The 17,903-nt window shown below is 27.9% G+C and overlaps 1 protein-coding gene across 4 annotated transcripts in view; it reads left to right on the forward strand.

Moving 5' to 3' along the window:
* Nucleotides 1–17,903, forward strand: part of LOC107440453 (Histone acetyltransferase Tip60) — a 46,018-nt gene that overhangs the window by 12,510 nt on the left and 15,605 nt on the right. For 2 of the 4 annotated variants that reach the window (XM_043044878.2, XM_043044877.2), the window contains exons 3-6: nucleotides 5,722–5,763; nucleotides 14,715–14,786; nucleotides 16,685–16,824; nucleotides 17,667–17,696. In XM_043044878.2, coding sequence (XP_042900812.1) covers nucleotides 5,722–5,763; nucleotides 14,715–14,786; nucleotides 16,685–16,824; nucleotides 17,667–17,696 — 284 coding nt within the window. The remainder of the gene's footprint in view (nucleotides 1–5,721; nucleotides 5,764–14,714; nucleotides 14,787–16,684; nucleotides 16,825–17,666; nucleotides 17,697–17,903) is intronic. The other 2 variants (XM_043044880.2, XM_043044879.2) reach the window with 1 other exon arrangement.

Here is a 17,903-nt window from a genome sequence, read left to right on the forward strand (position 1 = left end):
AAAATTTTATTAAAATTCTTTCAATACTTGTTTGTTTTATAATTTGTTAGATAGTCAGTGTCATTTTTAAAGAAATAAATCTTTAGTCAATTTTATTTTCAAAAACGAAAATAATAATAAATAAGTAAAAATATTTTGACATTTATTCAGTACAGAATTTGACCATTAGTTAATACTACTTTATATTATTTTAAATAATTGAATAAGAGAGGGTCTAATGATGTTTCAAAAGCATGTTTTTTTTCCAACAAATAATTTTAAAAAAATAATTTTTTTCTGAAGTGAACATTTTTTTAGTTTGTTTTCTACTTTTTTTTTTTTTTTTTTAAATTTTAATGCACATATGTAAAATATTTTGTTGCAGTATTATTATTTTTAAACCAATAAATCTTAAATCATTTTTTATTTAAGAAAAATGAAATAAATCTTGGGTTTGCTTTTACTTTGTATTCTTTATTATTTTAATTGAAAAAATTAAGCAATGATATTGATATTATAGTAGAATATGTTTAGAATTAATATTTTCTTTTGTTATAGATTTATTCCTTTTTATTTATTTTTGATTGATTTCCCATAGGTAATTTCTGAACATATGCTAAATCGCGATGTCTAACGGACGACGTATCACGATTTAAAATTTCTGACATCAGCCAGTCCTTATCATAGTATTTGACAATTAAGCTACAATTTTAATTATTTGGCTACTATTTTTGATAAATTTTTGCTCCTGTTCAGGCAACTTTTTTTATAGTTTTAGGCAACTATTTTCATGCTTGAGGCTACTAAAAGCAACTATTTTTGTTCATTTTTTACTGTGGCAACCCTGCAATAGTGTGAGAAGCACTCAAAAAATTTTACAAAAAAATTGCTTAAATTAAAATTTTTTCTTCATTTTTTTAAATTTATTATTTTTATTTAATAGAATTTTTTTATTTCCTGAATCCTTAAATTGAACATGTAAAATTGATTAGACATTTAGGGGAATAAATCAATAGCAAAATGACAAAAAAATTGTTCAGACATAAGAGATAATCCCAATCTTGTCATGTAAGGTGATATTTCTACATTTAGGGAGGTTGATAGACTGATTAGGATTACCTTCCTGAAGTCCATAAGATTACAAAGAGAATCGGAATCACAAAAGAAGAAATATTTTACAAATCAAATCTTTGACAGTAACATTGTTATACCGGGTATTGCACTGGGCAATGGAATTTCTTCTGCCTTTGTACGCATCCAGACAATTTTCGGCTTCTTGTAATTTGGGACGCTTGGGATTAGCGTAGACGCGGAAAGATCGTTTTCAAAGTATTAAAATTTATTAAGTGACGAACGACGTAGCATAAATAAGAATAATCTGAAAATGTACAATACTTTGTACCAAAATTTCGTTCATTTAAATAAAAATATTAATATTACCGGAAATTAAAAGAAATCCGTTATAATATACGTAATCCGTTATATATACGTAATTAAAAGAAATTAAAAGCAAAAGAAATGTGTATTTTTTATATTTTTGTTTTATTATTTACACAATTTCTGTCTTTCATATGTTAAATTTTTCCAGCGAATTTCAGGTCTTTTTTTTTTCCCGCGAAAAACTAGCAGCCCTATCATTGTATATGTTAGAACTAGATTCCTGTGATGAAAGATGCAGCTTATCTGTGGTTGGCAGAATTGAATTGTCAAACAAATCTATGATTGACTATTGTATAAATGGTTAAAAGTTCTTCAATGACTTGAATGTGATGATGGGGAAATATGTTTAGCAATCATCAGTCTAAGTTATTGCAGACAAGAAATAAAAAAATTAGAAAAATTGACTAAGATACATCTGGATACAAAATTCGTGCTATCAATGCATAGCTGTTCTGAAATCACTCTGTTCAGATGTTCCCCTAAATATAAAACCACCATAAACATACGCTCATTCTTAGGAGGTCGCCATTGTTTAAAGGCAGTCATTAACAGGGTTTTTAATATTTATAAATTTTAGCTATCTAAAACCTAAAAGAAATTACGACGAGTTCAGTAATAATAGCCAAGCTCATACTCATTATAAATTAAACTAATGAAGCTAGATGTATTGGGCAATCATGAAAATTGACGTGTTCGGACTCGATTTCTGTGCCATATTTTTAAGCATTGTCTAAATTATATTGCAATGCCCATTCTGATATTTGGTTCGTTTAGGCAAATTTTAAAAATGGATTTTGCAAAGTTGCTTAATTGTGAATGATGTAAAAATCAAAATTTTTTCTAAACGTTTAACATTTACCTGATGTAATATGCATGTTAATTCACTTAACATTTATGATCACTTCAGAAAAATAATTAACATGCATCTGAAACCCAAAGTCTTTTCACTATAGAATGTTGTTTGAGTTGTAATAAAAATTGTGTCTGTTCCTAAACTGGTTTTAATTTAATTGTCACACAAATAAGGGCTTCTGGTGCTGAATGTAGAAAATTGTCTAGTGGTATTTTTACCCCTATAAATAAACATTTTGATCCTTTTTTTTAAAAAGAAATAATATGATCTAAAACAGATCTAACAGAAAAGAACACATAAATGTTTGCATATGGGCGAACCTCAGGAATCATTAACCTATGTGTCTTCAAACTTTTCTTATAAATATGTAACATAATAAGCGAAAATTAATTATAATAAAATTACATAAATAACTATGCATTACTAACTTTAATATACGTACAATTTTGATGGCGAGTAACTTGCTTTTGGCTTTCATTTCTTACTTCAATCCTACATTTGACAACTTTTCATGAGTGTCGCTTAGAGTTTAACATACTTTTTTATTTTTTTTTTTCAGTATGTATTCTGTTTAAAAAAAAGTGAAAATCACTAAAAATATAATTTAGTAGCTCAGCTGTACTATCATAATTTCTTGAATGATATTTTTCGTGAATATCGACGTTTGCAAACCCTTAAAGTTTGTCGCCAAATTTTGGCACGCCAAACCGTAACCAGCGAAAATTGAAAAAAAAAGGTATACAATCCAATTCTGCGAGTTTTATGTTAGTCATATTCCAAAAGCTTATTTAAAGTAGAACAAACTTGTATCATTATTATAGATAAATATTTTTATTTGCAGTAATTATAACATAATCGAATTTATCACAAACTGTCAATCGGTGAGATAACAATAACGATGTCAAGATGTCTAAAAAGTAAATGTTAAAATCAATCAAAATTTTGATCACACGTTTGTCATTGCCTAATTTATTTTCTGTGTTGTGTGCATCGCATTGCGTTGCATCTGAGTAAAGTTTTCGATCTATTCCCTAGGTAGCACGGACCGTAACCCTGTCAAACCGTAACCTCAGGATTAATTAATTGAATTTAACATATCAGAAATTAGTTTTTTACCTATGTTTTACTAATTGAAGATATTTTTTTGACTGAAAATAATTAAAGTAAGCCTTTTTATACATTTCATAACAATTTGACTTAATATTAAATTTTTTTAATTCATTTATGATACTAATAATTTTTGATGAGAAATAAAGGGTAAATATGGAAAATTCAAAAATTTTAATTTTTTGTTCATTCTTATAAGGGCATCAAAATTTTCGTTGTTCACTATTATTTTCTGATATTTTATACATTTTCAAACAATTCTGGAGGTATTAAAGCAGTGTGCCTATTATTTTTTTTTATTATCAAAAGTTAAAGGTTCTAGAGATCTGCCCATATGCAAGCACACAACTTGAAATGTAATTTATTCCATCTATGAAATAAAAATGCATGACTTTATTAAATGCTTATTATTTTTTTATATTACTATGGTCTTGCGTAGCTATTATTTTACAGTTTAAATTCATAGAATTTTTTTTCTCATTAGTAAACCAGAAAATATCTAATTCAACATTAATGGGAAACAATTGTTATTGTATTATGAGTTGTTGCTCAATATTTATGATTAGAATTTATTCTTAACTGATAGCTGGTATCTAATTGTCTTAATGTAAAGTATAATTTTTTTTAAAAAATCAATCAATTACAATAAATTGAAAATTGGAAATTTTTCAAATCCACAGCTGCCAACTCAACTGGAAAAAAACACTAAATAGATTGAATTTACCATATTTCTCTCCTATCTACTTGTATATTAAAGAGTTTTTCTGGCTTTAATGCACTTTAGAAACTTTCTTAAAATTCGGAAAATTTCAGGAAAAAATTCCACAAATTTTTTATGTGAGAATTTGAATACTACTAAATAAAGAAGTAAGACTTAAAAAAACTGTTATTTTTATTTAAAATATTTTTTATAGAGAACTTAAAATTTTTTAATTAGTATGTACAAGAATATTAAATTTTTGTTGTCATTAAAGTTTTCTTTCAAACTTGTGTTGTAATATTCTAATATTAGTTTAATATCTTTCACAAATCAAAATGCGAAATTGTGCATTTAAGAATCTGAGATTTCTTTTTTTTAATTCAAAATTCTTTTAATGTCAGTTACAAATTAGAAATAATGCAGAGAATAAAAACAAGCATAATTTTTTACTTTTTGTATTTTATTTCCCCTTTTTATTATTAAAATATGTTATATTTTGTAGTTTTTTTCCCCTTTCGTGTTGGCAGCTCTTTTATTGTGTCTTAAAAATCTTTTCTATTTGAACTATCTTCTATTTCTCTTATAATTACAGTCTTCCTTCATTACAGTAATTTCATTCTTTATTTGGTAGTTTTGTTCTAATTCTGTTACAAACGAAGGATGAAAAATTATTCAACTATTAATAATGTTTAAAAAACATTGCAAGCACAATTATAATTGTTATTTAAAGCATGCTTCTGTTTATTTTATTTGGCCTAATTTACTTTTTCATCTATAACAGGGTGCGTAGCGTTTTTAAAAAGTGTGCTTAAAGGTGCTTATTTTCGATTTTCTAAAAGCCCTTAAAAGTGCTTTTTTTATGGGGTTGTTTTTAAAAAGTGCTTAATTTTCCCTTTTCCAAAATGAGATGTTTTTTCTTTACCATATCAATTTTTGTCACGAACTTCGCAAAAAGCGTGATTTTCACATTGTTCTGTTCATCGTTTTCACAAATCATTCAAACACATAGATATTCAGCGTACACATTTATATTCGTTTCTTAGCGTGTGAAAGCTTCAATCATTTTACTTGTTTGATGAAATGCTTGCGGGTCCGCGTGTGCGTATACTGAGTTGGATTCAGTGAGAATTATTCTTGCACAATCATGTGCATCTCGGCTGCATTTTGCAAGAAATTCTCAATTCTTCATTTTCCTCCCTCTGAAATCGAACTGAAAAAATCTCTCTCTATCTTTTTATGGTGGTTAATGTAACCAAGAAAAAGAGTTCCTTGCCAGAAACTAGTTACTTTATCATGATCGTGTAAAGTCTGAAAACTATTTTGCATTTTGTTAATGTACATAATGCTTAAAAATGTTTTTTAAGTGCTTAAAAAGTGCTTATTTTTTGTTGAAAAATTTGGCTACGCACCCTGTAATTGAAATGTTTAATACGTTCTGTAGAATTTTATTTATAATTTTTTTTTAAATTCTCGAAAACTTGAGTGATTAAGTTGAATACAGTTTAGTGTTCATTCTAGTTCATTTTCTAATTTAAACATATTTGAGATCATCATCTTTAAATAATTTTTCCATGTTTTTTATAATTATTTTTTTAAAGATTTTTTTTCTAAATTTTAATGACATTTTCTTGAACTTGTACAGCTGCTGAAGGTGCACCTCGGGAAATTCAACTGGCAGAATATGGTAATTCTTCTTTGTGTTACCATCCCTCCTGTAATGCTTTAATTTTAATAATATTCCATCCTCGTTGCAAAAGGCCATTTCGTGCATGCTGTTTTCGTTCTTAAATGAAACTTTAAAATAACCTCTCTTTTCCATCTTATGATTTGAAAAGGGTTATCAAACATAACCTTTATTTTCTTGGGCATTAACATTCTCCTCTTCATTATTTTAGCATGATTTTTTTTATCTATTTCATTTTTGTTTGAATATTGAAATTATTTCTAATTCAAATTTGTTGTATGATTGATTATATACATCTTGTGAATGTATCTTGCTCAGTTTTTTTCTTCTTCTTTTCTGCTTTAAACTACATTTTTTGAAAAAAAAAAAAAACAGGCTAAAATAAGATAACAGGGTGCGTAGCGTTTAAAAAGTACTTAAAGGTGCTTTTTTTTAAAAAAATTCGGGGTTTGTGAAAAGTGCTTAATTTTCCCTTTTCGAAAATGAGATTTTTTTTCCTTTACCATGTCGAATTTCGACACGTATTACGTAAAAGCGTGGTTTTCACATTGTTCTATTCGATGTTGTCATAATTCATTTAAACACAATGCATTTCGGCGTACCGTCGGTCTGTAACGTATGAAGGCGCCAATCATTATACATGTTTAATGAAATACTTGCGGGTTCGCATGTGCATGCACTGAGCTGGGTTCGGTGAGATTTTTGCACTCTCATGTGCAACTCTGCAGCATTTTGCAAGATATTCTCCATTTCAGGCTTCATTCTCCACCCTCTGAAATCGAACTGAAAAATATCTCGATATTTTTATGGTGGCTTATGTAATCAAGAAGGAGTTCTTTATCAGAAACTAGCTATTTTATCATGATCATGAAAAGAGGCTAGAATAAAAAAAAAACAGGGTGCGTAGCGTTTAAAAAGTGCTTAAAGGTGCTTATTTTTGAGTTACGTTTTTTAAAAGCCCTTAAAGGTGCTTTTTATTAATTCGGGATTTGTAAAAAGTGCTTAATTTTCTATCTTTTGAAAACAGATATTTTTTTCTTTACCGTGTCGATTGTCGTTCTACGTTACAAAAAATGCATAATTTTCACAATTTTCTCTGCAATATTTACATTAAATTTTTATCATCCAAAAACATTATTTTGAGCAATTATTGATTGAGTCTTGGCAGATTTTGTGCAATTTTCTGAAAATTTTAATATTTGAGTAATTATTAAAGCACCGCTGAATGAAATGTAGTTAGAGGAATTTTGTAAGTTTGTTTGAGCTAATATAGTAAATTTAGTTAGAGCAGTAATCACATCACTATAATCAATATTTTATTTAGATTTTTTTCTTTTTAAATGGGACTGAAGTCAGTTTAGTAACTTAACTTCAACTTTGAAAAAAATTCAAATGTGAGAAAGTTAATTTGTGTTAAAACATACTGGGTTGCCACAGGCGACTAAAATGCGACTATTTTCGGCATGAGACGACTTTAGCAACTTTTTTTTTTTTTGTCTGGAAAGGCTAAAGGAGCAACTATTTTCAAGAAAAGGAGATTATTGTGAGACTTTTCTGTACTCATAGCGATTTTTTTTAGTATTAATAGGGTTGACAACCTACGGCCCGCAAGAGCTTCTGAAAACAATGAATTTTTTCCCCTTAAAACATAAAAATGTTGAAAATCATTGAAATGTTGAATTCTTTCCAATTCTTTACTTTTTAATGCGCTCAATTTGCACATATTCCATTTTAAGTCTATTTTGTTTCTTGACCGCCTTTTCAACGGCTATTGCTACGAAATTCTGCTTGGTTTTAGAAAACCTAATTTTTAATACGATATTACGATGCATGAATAATCAATTTGAGTAATCAATTTCACAATATATTTACATATATATTTGTTAAATCAATTATTGATAAAATGGAAAAATTTTTAGAAAAAGTATTTTTTTTAATGAATTCTAGTAATTAAAAGTATTTAATTTCTTGTAAAATTTTTTTTAAATATAAATATTCGGTGCTAGAACACTAACGTTTATAAAAAATTATCATATTTGTCACCAAATTGACTCACTGGATCATTGTATATGATAATTAAGTCATTTATTAAAATTTTAGTCTTATTTTTGAAAATTTTTTGTTCTTATTTAGGCAACTATTTTCATACTTTTCAACAACTATTTTCATGCTTTAGGCTACTAAAAGCAACTAATTTTGTTTATTTTTTTCTGTGGCAACCCTGAAATAACTCCTATCGAATAATGAATCTGATCAATACCATTACTACTTTGACTTTGACATTACATACTTTGAACCATTACAGATATAATTTTGTTTTTAATTTGATAAACTGTTTTTTATTTTAAAAAAATAAAGCATTGCACTTTAAAACACAAGTATTCTTTTGACTCATTTATAAAATAAATTTACATTTTTACTGATAATTTTACTTAATCTTATACATAAAAAATTCTTCCATTGAGATTAATTACAAAAGTTGAAAGTTAATTGTGTAAAAATAATCAATAAAATAGAATGTTTGTGTGTGTTTGTAGTTCGTTTCAAGCATGACATTAGTATTTAAAGATGAAATTTTAAATGAATGTAGATTAGAAGGGCTTTTCAAGTATGACATTGGCATTTAAACATGAAATTTTAAATGAATGTAGATTAGAAGGGCTTTTCAAGCATGACATTGGCATTTAAACTTGAAATTTTTAATGAATGTAGACTAGAAGCCCGTTTCAAGTATGACATTGGCATTTTGAGATGAAATTTTAAATGAATGTAGACTAGAACTAGAAGGGCGTTTAAAGTATGACATTAGCATTTTAAGATGAAATTTTAAATGAATGTAGACTAGAAGGGCATTGGAATTATGACATTGGCATTTAAACATGAAATTTTAAATGAATGTAAACTAGAAGCCCGTTTCAAGTATGACATTGGCATTTTAAGATGAAATTTTAAATGAATGTAGACTAGAACTAGAAGGGCGTTTAAAGTATGACATTAGCATTTTAAGATGAAATTTTAAATGAATGTAGACTAGAAGGGCATTGGAATTATGACATTGGCATTTAAAGATGAAGTTTGAAATGATTGCTGACTAGAACCCCCCCCCCCTAATGCAAGTCAAGACGGATTTTTAAATTTCTTATTAGTTTTTTAACGGAAATATTTTCCTGGGATTTTCTTGCATTACATCTGTACATTAAAACTCATTACCCTAAAAAAAAGTGTCGACAACCGTATTTTCCATTTAAAGTTCATACTTTTTCCTTCAAAGTTTAATCCTCATATTTTCTTAGAATGGTTTTTTGCAAAATAATTACTTTTTTCCTCCTATCCCTGTTAAGTTTTTAAGTTATGACACTTAAGAATCTATAATAGATATATAGAAGAAATTATGAAACAATACTCTCATTTTTTTTAAAAAAAATATTTATGAATCACGCAAGAAGAAATAATGCTTCAAAAGGCTGTCCTTCAAGCTCTTCTCTCATTCATTTTCAATGCTATAACTTTATACGTATTTTTTTTTTTTTTTAGTTGAAAATGTATGTAGCATGATAGTGTAACACTGGATAATGTTTTGCTCTATTCCAGCTTTTCATACAAATTTCTTTTATGGTGAAGATTTATTAAATAAATAGTTGATACTAATATACAAGATAAAAGTGTTTCAATTGCTATTTTAATTATGTCACGTGTTTATGAATTTAAAGCTTGTTTTGTGTTTAAGTATTTCAAAAGGTAATTTTCTATTTAATGAATTTTCCATTCAACGAATTTATCAGAATTTAGGGACTTTCTTAAATAGAGGGCCGACTGTAGTAAAGTATAAAAATAAGTTTAAAAAATTGCCCTGTAACTTAAGTGGCGCCATCTCTTTACTTAAACAGTAATTTTATACATAAGTTTATTGGCTGTTGTATAATTTATATATTATGTCTGAAAATAATCAAAATATTTATATAAGTTTCTTAAAAACATCTTTTGAAATTTAATTGAGCATTTTTTATAATCTTATTATTTCAAAGTAAATACATAAAATTTTTAAGTAGGAAATTTGAAAAAATCAGTGTAAAAATTTGATTTTGGCTGTTGTCTCTTTATTCCAATTTTGTGTGCGGTTGAGTTTGATTTAAAAATAAGTTAAAAGCTTCCTATGTATCCTAATAGTTTTCAATTTATCAATAGCTGAAAAAATTGCTTCCTAATATTACTAAAAATTCGTAACTCTTTTTTTTTTTTTTAAATTTACTATGAACCAGGCTTTTTAATATTTAATCACTAGTACTGTTCTATTTAATTTAGAATTTTTTATGCTGCTTCTCATTTAGTTCTACCAGAGGATTGGGGGAGGAAACTTAAATATGCAATAGTTTTTTTCCTTAAATAAATATTAAATATATATATTTTAGCATTTTGACTAGAAGTTACTCAAGATTTTAGTTTACTGTTTGATGTTGATTTTAACTGTTGAAAACTCAAAAATCTGGGATGCAGATTAATGATGAGTTAATCAAATGAAAAAATAAAAAATAAATAAATAGATAGAATTTTAAAGCATAAGTTTTAAATTGAATTAAACTTAATATATAATGTAATATTTAAAAAATATAAATATTTTAGCTCAAAATGCATTGGCAATCCTGATGATCAAGCTTTATTAGTTACGTGGTGCATAGCGTTTTTAAAAAGTGCTTAAAGGTGCTTATTTTCGTTTTTTTAGAAGCTGTTAAGGGTGCTTTTTCCATGAGTTGTTTTTAAAGAGTGCTTAATTTTCCCTTTTCGAAAATGAGATTTTTTCTCTTTACCATGTCAATTTTGCCACATATTATGTAAAAGCGTGTTTTTCATATTGTTCTATTCCACGTTTTCACAATTCACTGAACCACAATCTATTTCAGTGTACCATCGGTCCATAGCGTATGAAAGCGTCAATAATTTTATAAGTTTGATGAAATACTTGCGAGTCCGCATGTGCGTATAGTAGTGAGCTGTGTTCAGTGAGATTCCAGTACTCTCATGTGCAACTCTGCTGCATTTTGCAAGATATTCTCAATTTCAGGCTTCATTTTCCACCCTCTGATATCGAACCGAAAAATCTTTCGATCTTTTTATTATGTCTAATATAATCAAGAAAAGAGTTCTTTGTCAGAATCTAGTTATTTTATCATTTAAAGTCTTTGAAAATTAATTTGCATTTTGTTAATATATATGGTACTTTTTTTAAAAATTTTTTTTTTCTCGTCATAAGATTTTAGGATTTTCCTTTCTTTTTTGAAAGATGTTTACCTTACCATCATTTTGGAAATAATCATTAGTGTATTACTTCATCGTTTTTTCTTCTTTTTAAGATTATTTCCGATTTTTTTAAAATTTTTTTTAGTTGGGTTTAACAATAAAAAAACGACTTTTTGTAGCGATTCAGAAAATCGGAAAAATCAGTTATCCGGAATAGCGATGGTCCCGATCGTTTCGGATAATCGGTTCCCTACTGTAGTAGGTCTTGTCCCCGTGGCAGAATCGCAGCGACAAGGCGACATTGTCACAGAACGTTACAGAGTTCTTGCATAAAGATGTTATGTTTGAAAAGTTTTAAGAAAAAATATTTACTTTCCTTTCCTACAAAAATGTACACTTAATATTTGAATCATGCATTTAGATAATCATTTTTTGATGCATTCAATTTATTTATTATAACACATTTGAGAAGTCCATTTCGCATGATTTCATCATTGATCTTTCTCTTTCAGCAAGTACTATTACGGATTTCGTGATTTTTTATTGTGATGATTATTTATTTACAGAATGCGAAGAAGGTTGTAATTTGTGGATCCCCCCAACACAATGCAAGAATATCCCCCATAATATTAGAATAAAAAAATTATTGTATGTTCAATTGAAAAAAAAATGTTGAACTTTTTTTTGTAAAACTTTTTTTTGTTATTTTAGATCATTTATGTATAGGTTTGCTATTATCAAAAGTATCTTGCTGAAAGGTATCAGTGATAGAGAGTTATGTCGCAAATAGCTCGAAAAAATTCTGTCACAGGGGGTCTTGTTCTTGTTTCCACTATAATATATTTTACCACTTCAAATCCTAATTTGTCATAAATTCGGTATTACATGAGTTATTACTTATAGTTTTGGGAAATAAAATTTGAGGACTTGAATATTCCGTATTCTCATGTCTAGTATTTTCATAATTTTTCTATGTTTTACTGTTTTAATTCATATTTATCTTTTTGTAATTTTTATCCTAATCAAGGGACAAAGTGGTGCCATATTTGCTGAAATATTTGTCAATTTAAGGATTTTACTCATTATCCATACATTCAATGAAGATCTTTACCATGATGCATAGCATTTTTAAAAAATGCTTAAAGGTGCTTTTTTCACGGGATGTTTTTAAAAAAGTGCTTAATTTTCTCTTTTCGAAAATGAGATATTTTTTTCTTTACCCTGTAAATTTTCGCTGCGTATTATGCAAAAGCATGGTTTTCACATTGTTTTCTATTCAGCATTTTCACAATTCATTCAACCACTAACCATTTCGGCATGCCGTCAGTCAGTAACGGAAGATAATGCCAATGTTACATGTTGGATGAAATACTTGGAAGTTACTACTGAGCTGGGTTCTGTGAGATTCTTGCACTTTCATGTACAACTCTACTGCATTTTGCAAGAGATTCTTAATTTCAGGCTTCATTTTCTTCCCTCTGAAATCGAACCGGTGGATAATATAATCAAGAAAAGAGTTCTTTGTCAGAAACTAGTTATTTTTATCATGACCATGTAAAGTTTTTGAAAATAATTTTGCATTTTGTTAATATATATAGTGCTTAAAAATATTTTTTGAGTGCTTGAAACGTGCTTATTTATTGTTGAGAGATTTGACTATGCAACCTGTTTAGCTTACTTTTTCTGATATTTAGTTGTAAACATTCAAATAGGAAGAAACTAAATAGAAGCAAATATGTATTGCTGTTCTTTAATTTACTCTTAAAATATACCTTTTAAAATATTGCACAGTAAAATATTGTCTTCCACAAATAGCCATTTTATCAAAGAGAGTCTTGGCAGTTATTTATTGAAAGTTGTCTTACATAAAGATGCAATCACAAATACATGAAATATGTATTATTTTTCATTATTTTAAAATTTAATGCGAGGTTTTTCGCTTTCTTTAAATAGTGGAATGAGTAGGAAAGGCGGCAATAGATCTGTGCATCCAATTGAACAAGACATTTGATCAACGACTGAGATAAAATTCCATTTAAAAAAAACATTAGAATCTTACCATTTACAAAAAATTGTGGTTTTTGAATTCTTTTTTCAAACCACTAAGATTTAAAGAAAAATAATCAAATTTATATGTTAACTTAATTAGAAATATGAGTTGATCATTTAACACTTCTCTTTAAATTGTAAAATAATTGTTTAGCAGGTAATGAAACCAGTCAATTAAAAATGATATTTTAATGTACTGTAATAAGGGAAAAAATTTCCTTTCCCAAAAAATTATGGTAAAGTCATTGCATATACTAATTTATTGCACAAAATTTAAAAAGAACACGATTGATAATATTTTTTTTTATGTAGAATAGTTTCTGCTTGAATGTACATAAAAGTAAATTCAAAATATGGATTCAAATTTTTACTAGTGTATATCTTCTTAATGTTACTTTTTTATTTAAATAAATGTTGCTTGCCCCTTCTAGTGATTATACTCCTCTTTCCCTGGTCATCAAAGTAGTAGTTTGCCTTAAACATCCACACTCCTCTGCCCTCTACTTACTCCAAATTATTTAAAATGTGTCAAATTCAGTTAAAACTGTCTGTATAGGAAGTATTGCAGGAATGATCTTAAGAAACTACTAAAACGAAAAGATATACTTATTAATATAAAAAGTTAGTTTACTTAAAAAAATTGGACGATCCTAAAACTCTGCATGCTTTGAGCATTCTAGAATAGGTGCCTATTCTCAAAACTCACTAGACCTGAATTAGGAAAACAAAAGAGATTTGAAATAGAAAACGTAAATTAGCCAATGAAAAATAAAAGTAAAAAAGCCAAAACTGTTTAATTTTTGTTTTCACCATTTTTTACCACCACTGAAGCAAATGACGTTTTTGTGTTACCAAGTGAGTTCATGGGGTTCTTTGTGAGTTCCAAGTGAGTTTTTAAAAAAATGCTTGAGAGCTTATTTTCGATTTTCGTTTTTTAAAAGCCCTTAAAAGCCCGTTTTTTAAAAACCCTATTACCAGTCATAAAAGCCTTTTTCATTGGGTGTTTTTAAAAAGTGCTTAATTTACCCTTTTGGAAAGTGAGAATTTTTTCTTTACCATGTCGATTTTCGCCACGTAACACCCAAAAGCATGCTTTTAACATAGTACAACGTTTTCACAATTCATTCAACCACAATCTATTTCAGCGTACCGTCGGTCCATAGCGTATGAAATCGCCAATCATTTTGCATGTTTGATAAAACACTTGCAGGTCTGCATGTACGTATACTGTGCTAGGTTCAGTAAGATTCTTGCACTCTCATATGCATTTCTGCTTCATTTTGTAAGATATTCTCAATTTCAGGCTTCATTTTCCACCCTCTGATATTGAACCGAAAAATCTCTTGATCATTTTATGATGGCTAATATAATCAAGAAAAGAGTTCTTTGTCAGAAACTAATTATTTTATTGTGCTCACGTAAAGTCTGGAAATTATTTTCCGCTTGGTTAAAGTATGTAGTGCTTAAATATATTTTTGAGTGCTTAAAAAGTACTTAAAAGGTGCTTGTTTTTTGTTGAAAGATTTGGCTACGCACCCTAAAGTTGGATTTTCTTCTTTTATGCCACAACTCTGTAATTATTATTTATTTTACATATCCTAGTTAATTTATGTTTTATTTTTTTTCTTAATATTTAACTTAAAAGTGTTTATTTCCTTTTATCTTAGTACTGGCTGAAATCCTGAGCATTAAAGAAACTTCTGATGGAGAGTCCTTGTATTATGTCCATTATATAGATTGTGAGTACCTTTCAATTATTGTCTTTATGATTGTTTTTTTAAAAAAAAACTGAAATAAATCTGTACTTAATACTTTTTTTAAAAATAATATGCTGCACCTTATAATGTTTATTCCATCTAATTGAATATTATTATTTTACCAGGTTTATTAGAATTTCTTCTATAATTGCCGGCATAAAGTGTAGTTCGTTCACCACTTGGCTCCACCTCCTCGGATGAAGAGTTCATTTCATCCCGGGATTAAAAGCAGAAACATCTGTGCTCTTGAAATTGAGACAACCCTTAATGCGCGCCAAGCACAAACAATGAATTCTTTTTCAGTCGCTTACTTCGCTTATTATTTGCAATTATAACTTTCGTTACTCTAGCTAATCAAATATATTGCAGCGAAATGTCTTAAAAAGGACAAACTATTCGCTCAAAAGACAGAAATACAGTAGGGAACCGATTATCCGGAACGATCGGGACCATCGCTGTTCCGGATAACTGATTTTTCTGGTTTTCTGAATCACTACAAAAAGCCGTTTTTTTAATTGTTAAGCCCAACTAAAAAAAAAAAATTTTGGAAATAAACTTAAAAAGAAAAAACGATGAAGTAATACACTAATGATTATTTCCAAAATGATGGTAAGGTAAACATCTTTCAAAAAAGAAAGAAAAATCCTAAAATCTTATGAGGGAAATTCTTTTTTTTAAAAAAATGGCGGAAAATTTTTTGAATTTCGCTCCGGTTTTTTGGTTTTCCGGTTTTCTGATTTCCGGATAACGGGTTCTGTACTGTATAATCAAGTTTATAAAATATTTAATGTTAAAAAATGCACATAAAGATTGTGAAATAAATATTTGTGTCATACGATTGTGAAATAGCAGCCTTATTTAGGATCGTTCACATCCTTCCAAAAATATCGAAATAGTATCGTCGGATACCATGTGATAAAGGCGGAGCCAATTGCCAACTCCTGGTGAAAGAACTATTATTTGTGTTGTTTTGTTATATGCAGAGTATGTTGTTTTGTTATTCGCATAAAATAAGCAAACTTTATCTTACATATCAATAAGGTTACTAAGAGATTTCAATAAGGTTAAAGAAGAGTGATTATTCAACTTTTATATACCTTCAAGAAGGAAAGTTTAGTTTCAGCTCCCGTGGCAGAATCATGGCATCATGCTGACGGCGTAGAAGATCAGCATGAAATTTTTTTCTTTCAGCAGAAAGATTTTTCTTTGGGAAGTAAATAATTTTGGTTTTTTTTTCTGCAGAAATTTTTGTTCCATTTTTTTTTATGTAGTTATTATTATTGTTTTTATTATCCCCATGGTTCAGGAGGAACAAGGAAAACTTGAAATTGTTAGGGATTTTTTTAAAAAAAAAAACAGGGAATAGTCAGAGAAAATTGGAATTTAAAAAAAAAAAAGAAAACCTGGAAAATTCCTACATCATACCTTAAAAATAATCAGTCTTAGAATTGTCAGTATCAGTAATCAGCTACAGAGAATCTAGTTAAATAAATGTAACGTCTATTTCAATTATTTGTTGTAAAAAATTTAATTTTAGTACGACTTCCAGGCTTCTATCCTCATTCAGTGTTATCTCTTTGCTCATAAAGTCTAATATTTGACATTGCAAATAAAAAATCAAAATTGTCTGATGAAAAATTGCATGGTATGGATTAAATAAGGTTTGGATGTTCTTTGAGATTTTCCTGATATACCTGGAAAAGTCAGCGAAATATTTTCCTGAAATTGAGTGGAAACCCAGTTATATGAGTTTCATATTTTATTCCAAATAATTCTTGAAACCCTTTATCATTTAAAATTATAAATTTTTGTAAAATAATTTCATTCTATGTTTTATTGTAATGAGTAGTGTATATATGAAGGTTTTCTGTGTATTTTAGTTAATAAACGTCTTGATGAGTGGGTTGGTAAAGATCGTTTGGACCTTACTAAAGTTCAGCAACCAAAAAAGGAAGTCAAAACACCGTTAAAAGAAATTAAAAATGGTTCTCGACCATGCTCTCCAGAAAAGGAAATAATTGTAAGTATCGTATAAATTTTTTTTCTTCATACTAATAATGAATTGGGAACAAAAATCTCAAATTTTCATCATTTTTTAAAACAAGATGGAGGAAAGAAAGGAAAACATGCTTTGTTTTGAATGAATTCAGAGAATAGAGCACAAAACCCCAAACTAAAGTTCCTCTTATGGTTGTAAGAAATTTGGCAGAATTCTACATTATTTGGCGAATTTTCACTTGCTCCCGACTTACTGAAGAGTACCAATTTTTTATTGAATATGGAGATTCATATCTGCAACACTTTAGCATAATAAAATTGTAATAATCGATGATAAATGAAGTTAAATTATAAAATTGAAATATAATTTTATTAAAAATCTAAGTTTAAAAATTAATTTTTCTTCTTTTTTTTAAGGGAAAAAAAACTATCAAACTGAAAGGGCTTTTGCCCAGAGATTAATTTTATTTTAAATATTTAACATTTCATCTTATATCTATTGTGTTTATAAAAATAAGATATCGTGCAAACTGAAAAAAAATTGCTAGAATTTCATCCAAATGTTTAGTTAAAAAAATGGCTTTAAGAATGATTATTTTAATTATTTTTTCATTTTCAAAAGATCGAATGAAGTGCATAATGATAAAGTTACTGATATCATTCACTACACTATATTAAGTATTCATTTTTAAATTAGTAATGTGTACGTAACTTGCTTTAAAATTAATGAAGGGAAATTTCCAAAGAAATGTAAAATTATGTATTCATCGAAAGCTTATGTTCATTTGCTTCATTTCATTTCATTGTTTAAACTTTACATGTAAACTACTTTCATATTTTTACACTTCTTTTTTAAAATTTTAGGTAAAAGAAGAACCAATTCATTTATTACAAGTATGTAGCTATGTTTATTTCTTTTATTTTCTTGTTATGAGTTGCTAAATTTTTAAGCAGTATTACTTGCAAAAATTATCTTTTAACATGTAACAATTATAACGTATGGTGTATCCTCTTAATGCAGTGTATCTTGTGAGCAACATTAGTGTGTATAATTGTGGACCAATACAAATCCAGGAAACCAATATAGAATCCTGGAACTAG

Source organism: Parasteatoda tepidariorum, chromosome 1 (assembly GCF_043381705.1).
Source record: "Parasteatoda tepidariorum isolate YZ-2023 chromosome 1, CAS_Ptep_4.0, whole genome shotgun sequence".
Classification (NCBI taxonomy): domain Eukaryota; kingdom Metazoa; phylum Arthropoda; class Arachnida; order Araneae; family Theridiidae; genus Parasteatoda; species Parasteatoda tepidariorum.